This window comes from Psammomys obesus, unplaced genomic scaffold, assembly GCF_907164565.1.
Source record: "Psammomys obesus unplaced genomic scaffold, mPsaObe1.curated_primary_1811, whole genome shotgun sequence".
Lineage (NCBI taxonomy): Eukaryota > Metazoa > Chordata > Mammalia > Rodentia > Muridae > Psammomys > Psammomys obesus.
The window spans coordinates 2107649-2121516 of NW_026596162.1; the positions used below are offsets into that span (position 1 = coordinate 2107649).

Genomic DNA, 13868 nt, shown 5'->3' on the forward strand with positions numbered 1-13868 from the left:
CTTGGTGCTCAGTTAGTTTCAAATGTGTAGATGTAGCAAATTCTGTTCCTGTGCACATCATAGCTGACCCTTTGGTGATCTAGGTGGATCACACAAATCTGCTCCTGTGTAGCTTGTAAGGTGTTCTCCAGCGTTGTGTTCTGGATATCATCGTGTGGCTTTGTCTCTGATGACTAACTTCATGGTGAGTGGTTTTTTCCTCCTCTCAGGAAGAAGCTGTGGCCAGTGTAACTAGAGCTTTTGGCACATGCATTTTAATCTTCTTTTAATTTTAAAATTTATACAACCGCTTTGGAAGTCAATCTGGCGCTTTCTCAGACAATTAGGAGTAGTGCTACCTCAAGACCCAGCTATACCACTCCTAGGTATATACCCAAAATTTGCTCAAGTACACAACAAGGACATTTGTTCAACCATGTTTGTAGCAGCTTTATTTGTAATAGCCAGAACTTGGAAACAACCCAGATGTCCATCAACGGAGGAATGGATACAGAAATTGTGGTATTTTTACACAATGGAATACTACTCAGCAATCAAAAAGGAGGAAATCATGAAATTTGCAGGCAAATGGTAGGATCTAGAAAAGATCATTCTGAGTGAAGTATCCCAGAAGGAGAAAGACAAACATGGTATATACTCGCTTATATAGACCTACAAGATATGATAAACATAATGAAATCTACACACCTAAAGAAGATAATCAAGAAAGTGGACACAGGCGAAGATGATCAATCCTCATTTAGACAGACAAATGGGATGTGCATTGAACGTATGACAGGAGTCTACCTACCGCAAAAGGCATCTGAAAGACTCTGCCTAGCAGTGTTTCAAAGCACACACTAAGACTCATAACCAAACCCTCGGCAGAGTGCAGGGAATCATATGAAAGAAGGGGAGTTAGTATGATATGGAAAGGATAGGAGCTCTACAAGGACCAAATATATCTGGGCACAGGGTCTTTTCTGAGACTGACACTCAACCAAGGACCATCTATGGATATAACCTAGAACTTCTACTCGTATGTGGCCCTTGGTAGCTCAGTAACCAAGTAGTTTTCCAAAGTAAGGGGAACAAGGACTATTTCTAACACGATCTTAAGGGTAGGCTCTTTGACCTCCCCACCCCCCCCAGGGGAGGAGCAGTCCTGTTAGGCCACAGAGGAGGACTTTGCAGCCAGCCCTGAAGATACCTGATAAAAACAGGGTCAAATGAAAGGGGAGGAGGTCCTCCCATATCAGTGGACTTGGAAAGGGGCAGGGAGGAGACCAGGGAGGGAGTGTGGGGTTGGGGAGGGAATGAGGGAGCGGGATACAGCTGGGACACAGAGTTAACAAAATGTAACTAAAAAGAAAAATAAAATAAAAAAAAAGAATGACACACGAGATCATAAATGTAGAATAAAGAAGTATTCCTTTTAAATTGAAAAAAAAATAAAATTTATTAGTTTATTTTATGTTTGTATGCTTTGCAGGCATGTATATCTGTGCACTGTGTGCATGCATGCTCTCAGATGCTAGAAGAGGACCTTGGGTAACCTGCAACTGGAGTTAGAGAAGGTTCTGAGCAAGCATCTAGGTGCTGGAGATCGAACCTGGATCCTCAGAACAGACTGCTCTTAACCCCTGAGACATTGTTTCAGACCCCATTAAAATTTTTTTTTGGCCTTTTTTATATTTGACCAAGTTTCAGCTGTGCTTTGACTTCATTAACTTCTTTGGTTCAGGAAAAGTAGGCATTCTTATTGCCTGATCTTGTTACATTTTTTAAAGGTAGCCTGAATTCTAGAACATATTCTTCTAAATCTAGCAAATGCTCTTGCTATCAATCAATTTTATTGGTGCAGTCATATTGAGTTACATTTCCCTTTTGATTAATAGTGTTGATAATCTATATTTTAGGGTTTCTATTGCTATGATAAACATCATGACCAAAGCATCTTGGGTTGGTAAGAGTTTATTTCATCTTACATCTCATTCTCCATCACAGAGAGAGGTTAGGGCTTGGACTGATGCAGAAGCCATACAGGACATTTTCTACTGGTTTGCTCCTCATGCATTGTTCACCCTGTTTCCTTATACATCCCAGGACAAACTCTGTAGGGATGGCACCACTCACAGTGGTGTAGGCCTTCTCCCATCAATCATTAATCTAGAAGATGCTCCAGAAGCTCACCCACAGATAATTTTTGTGGGGCCATATTTTTCAATTGAGGTTCTTTTTTTTTTTTTTTTTTTTTTTTTTTTCCAGAGCTGAGGACCGAACCCAGGGCCTTGCGCTTGCCAGGCAAGTGCTCTACCACTGAGCTAAATCCCCAACCCCAGGTTCTTTCTTCTTAAGTGTTTCTAGGCTGCATCAAGTTGCCAAAGAACTAGCCAGGACAGGCAAGATGAGATGAAACTACGCTAAGGTCTATTAGTTTTGTTATTAATTAAAATTATAATACCACTATTATTAACATGGAAACATCAGAATTAATGAAAATACTGTTAATGGAAAGACTCAACCTTCTGGAATCATTGGCCATACGTGGTTGCTGAATAGTAAAATAGGTGCATGTTGTAGGAAGGATTCCAAGAAGGAGCTTGGGACTGGGCCGTAGGAAGTCTAGACTTTGTATTGGGACTGTAGCAGGTTTCCCAGCAAAAAAGTGATGTGGACACACATATCTAGACGGCCCTCCTGTTTTCTTCATTGTCAGGTAGAAGTAGAAAGATTAAAGCAGAGAGAAGACACTCATTGGGGCCTGGCTGAAAGCAAGCAGTGGACTTAGGACCAAGGAAATCTGAGCCCTAGGTTTTTATTTGTAGTTCTCAAGTCTGAGAAAAGCTCTGAATTAAAAATTATTTCCCCTTATAAATAGATTCCAAAACTTACCTAGGTCCAAAATGTGAACTGATTTGACTTTTGAATTTTAGTGTGGGAGGGGCCATAGCCATCTCTGCTGTTTACTTTTTTCTGTGTCTAGGTCTCTCTTTCTGACTTTAAATTTAATTATACTAGTAAAATGTAAAAGGAGTTGGCAAACCAGAAACAGTGAAAAGGGGAACTGGAAAGATCTGTCAGTAGCACAGAGAATGGAGTTGTTAACAACTGGCTATGAGATGTCTACTACAGCACTGCAGTGAGACAAACTGAGACTGGGCAAACTGTTGATCTTCGATAGTGTCTGTGGTTACTGAGAACAATGAAAACAAGGAAGGATTGTATTGCCATAAGGGCTGGAACTAAAGAATTGAACGTGTCCAATGAGTGGCTTATTACTCCTGACAATTTAGAATACAGGATGCACTGTCAGTGGGACAGCTGAGTAAGGAGTTGACTATAGGCTTATAAGAAGTGTTGTATGCTTTAGAAATCTGTGTGAATACTCTTCTGTGAAAAAGCCCTGTCTGTGGTTCTAGGATATGCCAGTGCTCCAGGCACACAGTGAGAACCACAAATTTCTCAAAAGGGTATGTAGTTTATTTAGGTTTCTTTCTTTTTTTTTTTTTTTACATATGAAATGATAGGTAATCTTTCAGAGGCCCTCTATGGTAGGCTCCTGAAGACTCTACCTATCAGTGTATCAAAGCAGACACTGAGACTCATAACCAAACCTTGGGCAGAATGCAGGGAATCATATGTAAGAAGGGGGAGTTATTAAGACATGGAGAGGACAGGAGCCCCACAGGGACCACATGTATCTGGGCACAGGGGTCTTTTCTGAGACTGATACTCCAATCAAGGACCATGCATGGATATAACCTAGGACCCCTGTTCAGAGGTAGCCCATGGCAGCTTAGCATCCAAGGGGGGTTTCCCTAATAAGGGGAACAGAGACTGTTTCTGACATGAACTCAGTGGCTGGCTCTTTCCCTCCCCCCCCCCCCCCCCCCCCCCGAGGGAAGAGCAGCCTTGCTAGGCCACAGAGGAGGACTTTGCAGCCAGTTCTGATGAGACCTGATAAGCTAGGGTCAGATGGAAGGGGAGGAGGACCTCCCTTATCAGTGGACTTAGAGAGGGGCAGGGAGGAGATGTGGGAGGGAATGAGGGAGCGAGCTACAGCTGGGATGCAAAGTAAATAAACTGTGATTAATATAAAAAAATAAAAATAATAAAAAAAATAAATGATAGGCTGCTGCAGGACATATTTGCATATCATTTCAGTGGCTCTCTGTAGATGCTCAGTGAGCTGAGCTTGGCCAGAAAAAGTAAAAGGAGATCTTGGGCAGCTCTTCATTCCGCTCACTTTTCTGCCTACTGTGAAAAGTGATGTCTTCATACCTTATTTCTCAACAATGAAACATCTGTGTGAGATAACCGTGGGTAAGCGATCCTGAATCTCCTGAAGAACAGGTCTGCACAGGTTCAAAAGCAAAATGAGGTGCTAAGCTTGCTGTGGATTGCCCAGTGTTCCCAGGCCTTCTGACTGAAGTCAGCCTTCACAGTGCTGCTGCTGGTGCTGTTGCTGGTGCTACACCCAAGGGTGCTGAAATCTGACTGTGGCCTGCTTCCTTGCCGGCCCGCAGCCCCGTGTAAGGGACCTGTTGGAGAGCAGAACTGCCTTAGTTTCACCAAACTGTACATGAATTTTTTCCTTCGAGCTAAGACATGCTTTCTTCTTTATTAAGATGCTGCATAGGATTTGAGGTTTCACCTCTAAGTTTTCTTTCACGAGTACAGTTGAGAAATGTGTTTACAATGGGGCCAGTTTCATAAAATTTTCTCCTCAAGAAGTGGCACTGAGTAACTGCCATCATTTTCTTACTGCTGATCTGTGGCTGAACAGAGAAAATGGGCAGGCACAAAGTTTTTCCCACAAAGCTCTGCTTTTGTTCTCATATGAAATGGAAGTGTGGTGGGCTTCACACGCAGTAATCTTGCCAACGCCTCATTTGCACTGACGCTTTTGCTTAACGCAGGCCATACAATGTCTAGCACACAACTGGACCCAACTGGATATGTTTTCAAAGTAAACTTTAAAGTATAATAGAAATGTATTTAGAAAATTTTAATAGAATTATACAATGGAATAAAGAACCAGTGATAACTGTTATTAAACATTTTACATAGTTCTTCCTATGGCTTTTATGTCTAGAGTGCAGTGGTGTAGGTAAACATGCATTTGTATAAGTAAGGTTTTATACATGCAATTATATGTCTTAATTTTTATCAGAATATTGTTGCATCTCTAGGATTCTTTCCAAAATTTGTTTTATTTAATGACTGCATGATATTTTATTATGTGGTTATTCTATAATTTGTATAATCATTCTTTTCTTTGGGGATATTAATATTGTTTTTAACTTTTTCTTATATAAATATCATCAAATAAAACTGCATAGTTAACTCTTGCTTTCATTTGGGTTTTCCTTATGAGTTACCATTACTGTGTCACAGGTTGTGAACACTATTAAATTTCATGGTAGTACTGAATTGCTTTCTAAAAAGCTTGTGTCAATAATTCTCTCACAGGTAATAGAGGAAACTGCCTGCTTAGAGATTTTTTGTTATTCATTCTTGTCAGAGGAATGCAAAACATACTCCCTTGATGTGATCTTTTTTGAGTAAAAATGGAAACTAGGATACATGTATTTTGAAACATTCAAATTTTATGTTTTTCACTATATAGACTATATGCTATATCTGTTGTTACAGCATATGCCTGATGGCTTTTGCACAGTCATGACCGTGTGTGGGCTATAGTTACTCAGGCTTAACCTCACTTCTTTTTCTTTCTTTTTTAATAGATTTATTATTTATTATAATTTATTCACTTTGTATCCTGGCTGTAGCCACCTCCCTCATGTCCTCCCAGTCCCATCTTGCCTCCCTCTTTTTCCCATATATCCTTCCTCTAGTCCACTGATTGGGAGGACCTCCTCCCTTTCCATCTGACCCTAGACTATCAGGTCTCATCAGGACTGTCTGCATTGTTTTCCTCTGTGGCCTGGTAAGGCTGACTCCCCACCCCTAAGGGGAAGGTGATCCAAGAGCAGGCCAATCAGTTCATGTCAGAGACAGTCCCTGTTCCCATTACTATGGAACCCACTTGGACACTGAACTGCCATGGGCTACATCTGTGCAGGGGTTCTAGGTTATCTCCATGAATGGTCCTTGGTTGGAGTATCATTCTCAGAAAAGAGCCCTGTGCCCAGATTTTTTGGTTCTGTTGCTCTCCTTGTGGAGCTCCATTTCCCTCCAGGAGGATTGACCCTTTTCAGCAAGGCAATTGTAATTCAGAGAAACCATTGTTCTGGTAAGTGCTTATATTTTCTATAAGAATGCCTAAAATGCTTAGATCTTCAACAAGAATAAAGGAGTCAGAGAGAGGACTATTAAAACCATTCTAGGGCTGGAGAGAAGGCCCAGCTGTTTTAAGGGCATGTATTATTCTTACTAAGAACCCAAGTTTAATTCCCAGCACAGATATCGGGTAGTTCACAACTGTGTCTAACTCCAACTTCAGGGGATATGACACTCTCTCTGGCCACCCTTGGTGCCTGTATTCATGCTCAGATGCATGAGCACACACAAAATTTAAAAATAAAAAAAATCCAATAAACTTTATAGTAATTAATTAACATTTTATTAGTTTAGCTACTATGCTAGATTTGCGGTGGTAAAGAAAACTTCTAGTCTTATTAATGTAGTCAACATCCTAAAATTACCTTCAATATTGAGGTGTAATCCATGGCTATAAAAATCAAGCTTTAGGTTCTTCTTCTTCCTATGTTTTTGTGGCAGTGTGTCTATGTAGCTCAGGATGGCCTTGACTTGAACTCATGGTAATCCACCTGTCTCACCCTTTTAAAAAATGGAAATTCTTTGAGTGTGCTTATGTCCCTCACATAAGCCTTAAGTTGTAGAACACTCTCAGCTCAGTGTGGAGGGGTCAGTTAGCATCCCTTTGTGGGATGAATCTCTGGGCTTCTTGTTGACCTTGCTGTCTTAGTCTTTGTTGGATCAGGTGATTCAGAGAATAGATGTCCCATGTACTTGGGTAAGGTAGCTATTAGCAGTTATAGCTGCTATTTATAGAGACATTTCTATGGTTTGGGTGCTCTTGTAGGGTCCTTTGTCTATTAACTGACTTAATTGTCACAGTGACCTAATAGGACCTCTTGACTAAGGATGACAAGACTTAGATTATTTTTCTAGAGAGCAGGTGGAGTGAGAAGAAGGAGACTGTAATAACATGGAATAGAAAGGAGTTTTACCTAGGAATCAGGTCACTGGAATCAGTCGTTGTCATAGTCACTGATCTATTGCTAAAGAAAGAGACCATAACCAAGGCAACCATTATTAAAACACACACATACACGCACACGCACACGCACACACACACACACACACACACACACACACACATTTAATTACGGACTTGCTTATAGTTTCTGAGGTTTAGTCCATTATCATCAAGGCTGAGAGCATGGCATGGTGGCAGGTTGGCAGGCAGGCACTGGAGCAGTAGCTGAGAGCTACAACTTTATCCATGGGCTATGAAAGAGAGAAACACTAGACTTGTGGGCTTTTTTTTAAACCTTAAAACCCATTCTCAGTGACCCACTTTTTCCAGCAAGGCCACACTTCCTTATCCTTCTAATCTTTTCAAACATTTCTTCTCCCTGTTGACTAAGCTTTCAAATGGAGGCCATTCTTATTCAAATCACCACGGTTATCTGCTCAGATTATTTCACAGTTGCTTGCTTGTCCTGATGTATAGAGTCTGAGCTATACATTAGCTGAATGGACTGAATGGCTCCTGGAGGTCCTTTTATACTAAGTATTTTTTTTTCTATCTATCTGAAGGCTGCAATTCATATGCTGTTGTAGGAGCTAGTTTATGTATTCAGATACAGTCTTCTGAATCAAGGTTTTTGCTGGTTTATTACCATCTTGCTTTGTATCCCCAGAGGCCTTTAGCCTCTTAAGTGACTGGAATGCAGAGTTGGTGTTCTACCTTCCAAGAACCCGTTTTCATTGTACTGTGCTCCGAATTTCTAGGTTTTTACATGATTTACTTTGTCGCCAGCAGTGTCCAAGCTTTACATAAAAAAATTAAGGATTTACTTTATTTTCATTTGTGTATGTGTCTGGGAGAGTGTATGCTGCATGTAATTGGGCACCTCTGGAGGCCAGAACAGAGTATCAGATTCCCCGGGTTTGTGTTACAGGTTGTTGCAAGCTGCCTGCCGTGGATGGTGAAGTCTGGTTCTCTGGAAGAGCAGCAAGCATTCTTAGCTGCTGAGTTATCTCTCCAGCATCCCTACCCTTCATTTTTACATTTATTTATTTTAGTGTGTTTGCATGTGTGTGCACTGTGGGGTCATGTTTGTGCTGTGATGCCTGTATAGAAAGCAGAGGACAACATTTGGGAGTCTTTTCTGTCCTTTCATAATGTGAGTCCTGGGAACGGAACTCAGATCACTCAGCTTGGCATCGGGCATTAGAGCCTTTACCTCCTGAGATATCTTGCCAGCCCCAAGGTACATTTCTATATCTAATCTCTTACCTTACTTTTGAACAGCATCTCTTACTGTTTTGTGGAAATTGCAGCTAGCTGAGTCATAAGTACCTCTGTGTCCCACCAGCATACAGAAAATAAGCTGAACAAGCAAAAATTTTATTTTTTTCTGAGTTCTCAGTCTCAGTGAACAGCTTGGCTATTTACTGTGTTACAGATGTCTAGAAGTCTCTGGATCAGTTTTGCTTCAGGTCAGCTCTTACACATTGGGCAGTGAGTTGAGTATTTTATGAACAAGGTCTGGACTACTTCTTTATTTATGAGATGTGTATTCTTTCACCTTTTTGTTTTATGATAAGGGGCCTAAGAGAAAGGCTTAAGGATTAAACCACATGAATATTTCTGAAAGTTGCCAGCTGTTCATTGTTTCGCCTTTCTTTCAAATGCCATCCTTTGTCCTTTGTATTAAAGTCAATATTGAGTACATGTGCTTACACTTCTGCTACTTTTTGGGCCTGTATTGTCTACATATATTTTTAAGTAAGGAAATTATACTAACTGCGAAAATAAAATCTCAGTAAATTAAGTAAAGTAGAGGGTAACAAATATTTTCCATAAAGGATCAGATCATGCTGTAGGTTATTTGTGTTTTGGGGGATGCATATTTTGAAAAAGTCACCCTGAAAAATGCCCTCTGTTGTGTTTTGGGAAGCTTCATGTACAAAAACAAGCCAGAGGCCAATTTGGCTCTTAGTTTGGATTTTTTGTTCATTCCTTTAAATATTTATTTTATTTCTAACATCGAAAGTTATAAATTTATTTGCTTTAATTATTCATATGTATATTGTTTGGCCTGAATTACTTGGGTAAAACTAAAGTTATGGGAAAGGCATGTTAAAGTTACTTGGACTTTGAAAAGTACTTGAATTACTTAGAGTTCTGAACTTTGTTCACTGGGTGGGTGAAGTCATTTATGTAAATTCGTTTATCGTATGGGTTTTAGTTTCCTTCTTGGTGAGTGGCTATGAATGATTCTTACCCAGGACTTCAGAAAAGGTGGCACACAGTACACTGCACTAGTGGAACAACACTGTCCTTGGGAAGCCTTCCTGAACCCCCTGCATTTTTCAGATGACGTATTTCTTAGGGAGAAATTAGGTAGGTGCAGAGGGAAGACTTTCAAATTTTAGAAGCCAGAAAGCAATCCCAGTCGTTTGTCTTCCTTGATAGATGATGATAGAAGAATAATTATTTGGGGATGAAGAATGAGAGCATGGACTTCAGTTGGGGATGAGCAGATGAACCAAAAATTACAAAATGAAGATGAAAACAAATTACACTTTAATGGACAAGTTCAGCGTGTGAGAAGATCAGTTATAGGATGCTAGGATGCTGCTCATCTATGGGAACCTGGAAGGACTTTTCGTGTGTAGGACAGACACCGATAAGGCAAAACACAGTTGGCAACCATGAATAACTATATAAAGGCGTCCTTTTCTAGCAATCCTGAACTTTGTATAACAGCATATGCCTGTGGAAGAGAGAAATATTTTCCTATGTCTTGCCAAGAGTGCTGAGCTGGGTAACTAGCAGCCTGACAGTGTTGCTTTGTGCTAGGATATGAAAGGCTGAATGCTGAAATCTGAAATTCATACCCTCTGCAGGGACAGAGCAGCTTAGATAGGAAGACAGATTCAGTTGAAGCTCAGCCAAAAACACTCAAGCAACTGTGAGAAAAGGATGCCATGTGCATAAGTCCAGAGTGTTCCTGGGCATTTCTGAAAGCTGCTCCATCACGGCAGTTCCATGGACAGGCATCTCAGAAGTTCTTCCCACTTGTAATTTTGATTCTGGCAATGGTACTGTTCACATATGTGTGAGATAGGCTTTTGGTGGACAATGGAGTTATGTATTCGTGGTGGAACTGTATGAGTTTTGAAGTTGTCTATTTTTAAAGTAACTCAAAATGGAAGTTCTAAATTCAAAAGACTTGAGTGACTTAAGTTTAAGAACTTATATCACTTCTGAATTTTCAACTTTGATCTCCAGTTATACCTTTTGCTGTGGTCCTTGAGGGAGTCAAAACTGCCTTTGTTGAAGTAAGGAATAAACAATTAGTAGATCACAGTCATTTCACCAACAGGCACAGAGTTTGGGCATCTGTTCTGAGAGGTCAATGACCTATCCCACATGACTGCTGAGATGGCTCTTAACTGTGAAATTCTACAATCTCAATTTCTCATCTTTGTTTTCACCCTTGGGTCAGTCCTCTATCTTCTGTCATCTTTGTGTCACTTTTCCAGTAAATTCTGTCCTGTGTTTTTGGCTTTTTGTGTGTGTGTATTGCTGTAGAAAATTTGTCTTTTTTGAGGAAAAATAGTCAATTATAGAATGATGTGAATGGTTTTATATTACATGCCATGACCAATAAAAGCAGGGAAGACTTCAATTCACAGATAAAATTTCTACCCTCCTTGGCACAGCCTGTTACTTAGCATAAACTTTTGTTACATTTCTTTTTATTTTTTAATCACTGAATGAAATCATTTAAAGTAGTAATTTTATTCGGAAGATCTGAATAAAAATATGTTTGTGTATACTGGTGTGTATGTGATCATGTGGTTGTGTGCACGTGTACATTTGGGTACATGTATACATATATGTTGATGCATGTGGAGGCCAACACTACCATTGCATGTCTTCCTCAGACATTTTTCACCTTGTTTTAGAGACAGGACCTCTCACACTCTGCACCTTGCTTTGTAAGACAGCATCTTTCAATGAACTTGTAACTTATCAGTTCACCTAGGCTGGCTGGCCTGTGAGCGTCTGACACTCAGCAGTGGCCTCCAGATGTTTGCGGATGTCCCCAGCTTTTTTTCCATGGGCACTGGGGATCCAAACTTGGGCTCTCCTGTGTGCATGACAGGTACTTTATCAGCTGAACCATTTCGTAAGATTGTATTCAAAATGTTTTTTTTTTAATTTTAAAATTTTTTTGGAGATACAGGTTTTTTTAATGTCCATGGAGCTGGTGGTCCCTCTGAACATTTTGGTGCTAGAATGCAGTAAAAATAAAGGAGGTTGTTACATTTAATGTTTTCTCCTTCATGAGTAGTTTGGCCATAGCAGCATGGTGAAGACTTTTTTGTTTGTTTGTTTCTTTTTTTTTCTGCAGTGGAAAGGGTTTAAATGACAGGAGAAGTACACCTAGGGATTAGAGATCAATACCTTCAGTATTCTTCTGACTTAGTGCAAAAACACTAAAGCTTTGTCATAGTCTTGTTTCTTTTAATTAATTAATTAAAAATTCGACACAGGGTATATAGCCTTGACCGTTTGGAGCTTGCTGTGCTAGACCAGGCCTCAAACTCATAGAAATCCACCTGCCTTTTCTCCTGACTGCAGGGTTTAAAGCTGCGTACCACCATGCTAGAGCTGTTTTTTTCCCCCTTGTTATAACATAATTCTGCAGATTGAGTAATTTATCATTAAAAGAAACTTGTTTCTCACAGCTCTGCAGTTTGGGGTCAAAAATGAAGGCACTGGCGCAAGGACAGATATCTTGTGGATCATCTGATGGCAAAAGAGAGAGAACAAGGTTTGAGCTTATTCTTACCTTAGGAGTCCACTCTCACTCTATTTAACCCATCCTTGTTTTCTAGAGGCCGAGCCATGGTGGCTTTGTACCTTTTAGTTCTGTTAGATGCCAGTGGGATTTCAACATGAATTCTGGAGAGAACATTCAAATTACAGCAGCCTTGTCAATAGAATTTTCTTAGTTGGTCTTCCTGGAGGCAACGCCAGGCACATATGTATGTCACTAGGAAAGTCGTTAGAGAACTCATGGACACATCTGTTGTTGTCTACAGAATGGAACTTGACTTGTGCTTTTTCTGTGCTTTTTCCAGAATTGTGAGGAGCTTCTATAATGGTCTGTTTGGCCTTCATCAGAGCTGCCTGTGCGCACACCTACCTGGTAAGGAAGGTCAGTCATGTTTGCAGATGCCATCACCATCGGGCTTGGGGCTCAAGGCCTGCCACGTCACAGTTTGCTGCCCAAGGTGCTCCCAGCGGTGTGGTGGAGCTACTGGGGAAATCCTATCCTCAGGATGACTATAGCAACCTCACCCCAAAGGTCCTTTCCAAGGTGGGCAGGAACCTGCACAACCAGCAGTTCCACCCTCTGTGGCTGATCAAGGAGCGGGTGAAGGAGCACTTCTACCAGCAGTACATGCGGCGATCCAGGACCCCTCTGTTCTCTGTCTATGACCAGCTGCCCCCTGTGGTCACCACCTGGCAGAACTTTGACAGCCTGCTAATCCCAGCGGACCACCCCAGCAGGAAGAGGGGGGACAACTATTACTTGAATCGGGAGCACATGCTGAGAGCACACACATCAGCACACCAGTGGGACTTGCTGCATGCGGGACTTAATGCCTTCCTTGTGGTGGGTGATGTGTACCGCCGTGACCAGATCGATTCCCAGCACTACCCAGTTTTCCACCAGCTGGAGGGGGTCCGGCTCTTCTCCAAACATGAGGTGAGTCTTGTTGAAGAACATTTGTATTGCTGTAACTGGAGACTTGTGATCAGTGAAACAAGGAGTCTTGTTCTTGAGCTTCATTTCCTTTAGTGACCTGTTCGTTTTTCATGATGTCTTTTGTGATGGCCTTCCAAGGCGCAGTGTGTCTGAGTGATTTGTTGCCTCACACTGCTGCAAACTGTTGACTTCACAAAACATCTTTCTCTTTTACTTGTCTGTTCTTGTTCCGTTTTCTCAGCACTGATCTGCTTTATACAGGTTTACTACTTGTAGCTGGCCAGTGGTTCAGATTCAGCTTTAATTCAGGCTGAGTGAAGGTAGAATGCTGAAGCCTGTGTGCTGGTTATTCCATTTGTGATGTTGGAACTTAGTGCTGCCTCCTGCTGCTGGAGAGTAATGATCTCCTGTGCTGAGTGTGACTGGTGCTGTTCCAGCTTGTACCATCAGCAGTGCTCTTGTCCCTAAGCTCTTGCCTCTCTTTCCTAGCATTGATGGTGGGAGGTGTCTTACTTGCTAGTGTGGATGTTTGTGTTTGGGTGCACAGAGCTTGTTTGGTATTCAGGCCATTCCCATAGGAGAGCCTTTCTCAAAGTTGGCTCAGTGCAGGATTTAGGGATCACAGATAGACATTCCTAGTTCTTGGGATGCTTATTATTTTCCAAGGTAGTAATAAGGAAGAAAGGATATGGATACATGAGAGAACCTAAAGGAAATGAAAAGAGACAAGTCAGAGCCTGGAGTATGACAAAGTAATAGAATGCCTCTTCTGATTCATCTGTGAGGGGAGCCATGATAATAGTGGTGTGATATGCCCAGGGGATGGAGTTGGATAGATGTTCAGTCAGGCTTACCCTGTTAAAGTAATAAAGAACATGC

At 41.1% G+C, this 13868-nt stretch overlaps 1 protein-coding gene across 5 annotated transcripts in view; it reads left to right on the forward strand.

Annotated features, from left to right (window-relative positions):
- The window catches only part of Fars2 (phenylalanyl-tRNA synthetase 2, mitochondrial), a 403608-nt gene that overhangs the window by 60164 nt on the left and 329576 nt on the right, over window positions 1-13868 (forward strand). For 4 of the 5 annotated variants that reach the window (XM_055595241.1, XM_055595240.1, XM_055595239.1 and 1 more), the window contains one exon: window positions 12358-12989. In XM_055595241.1, coding sequence (XP_055451216.1) covers window positions 12378-12989 — 612 coding nt within the window. In that variant the 5' untranslated portion in view covers window positions 12358-12377. Of the gene's footprint in view, window positions 1-11976; window positions 12048-12357; window positions 12990-13868 lie in introns of those variants that run through there. The other variant, XM_055595242.1, reaches the window with a different exon arrangement.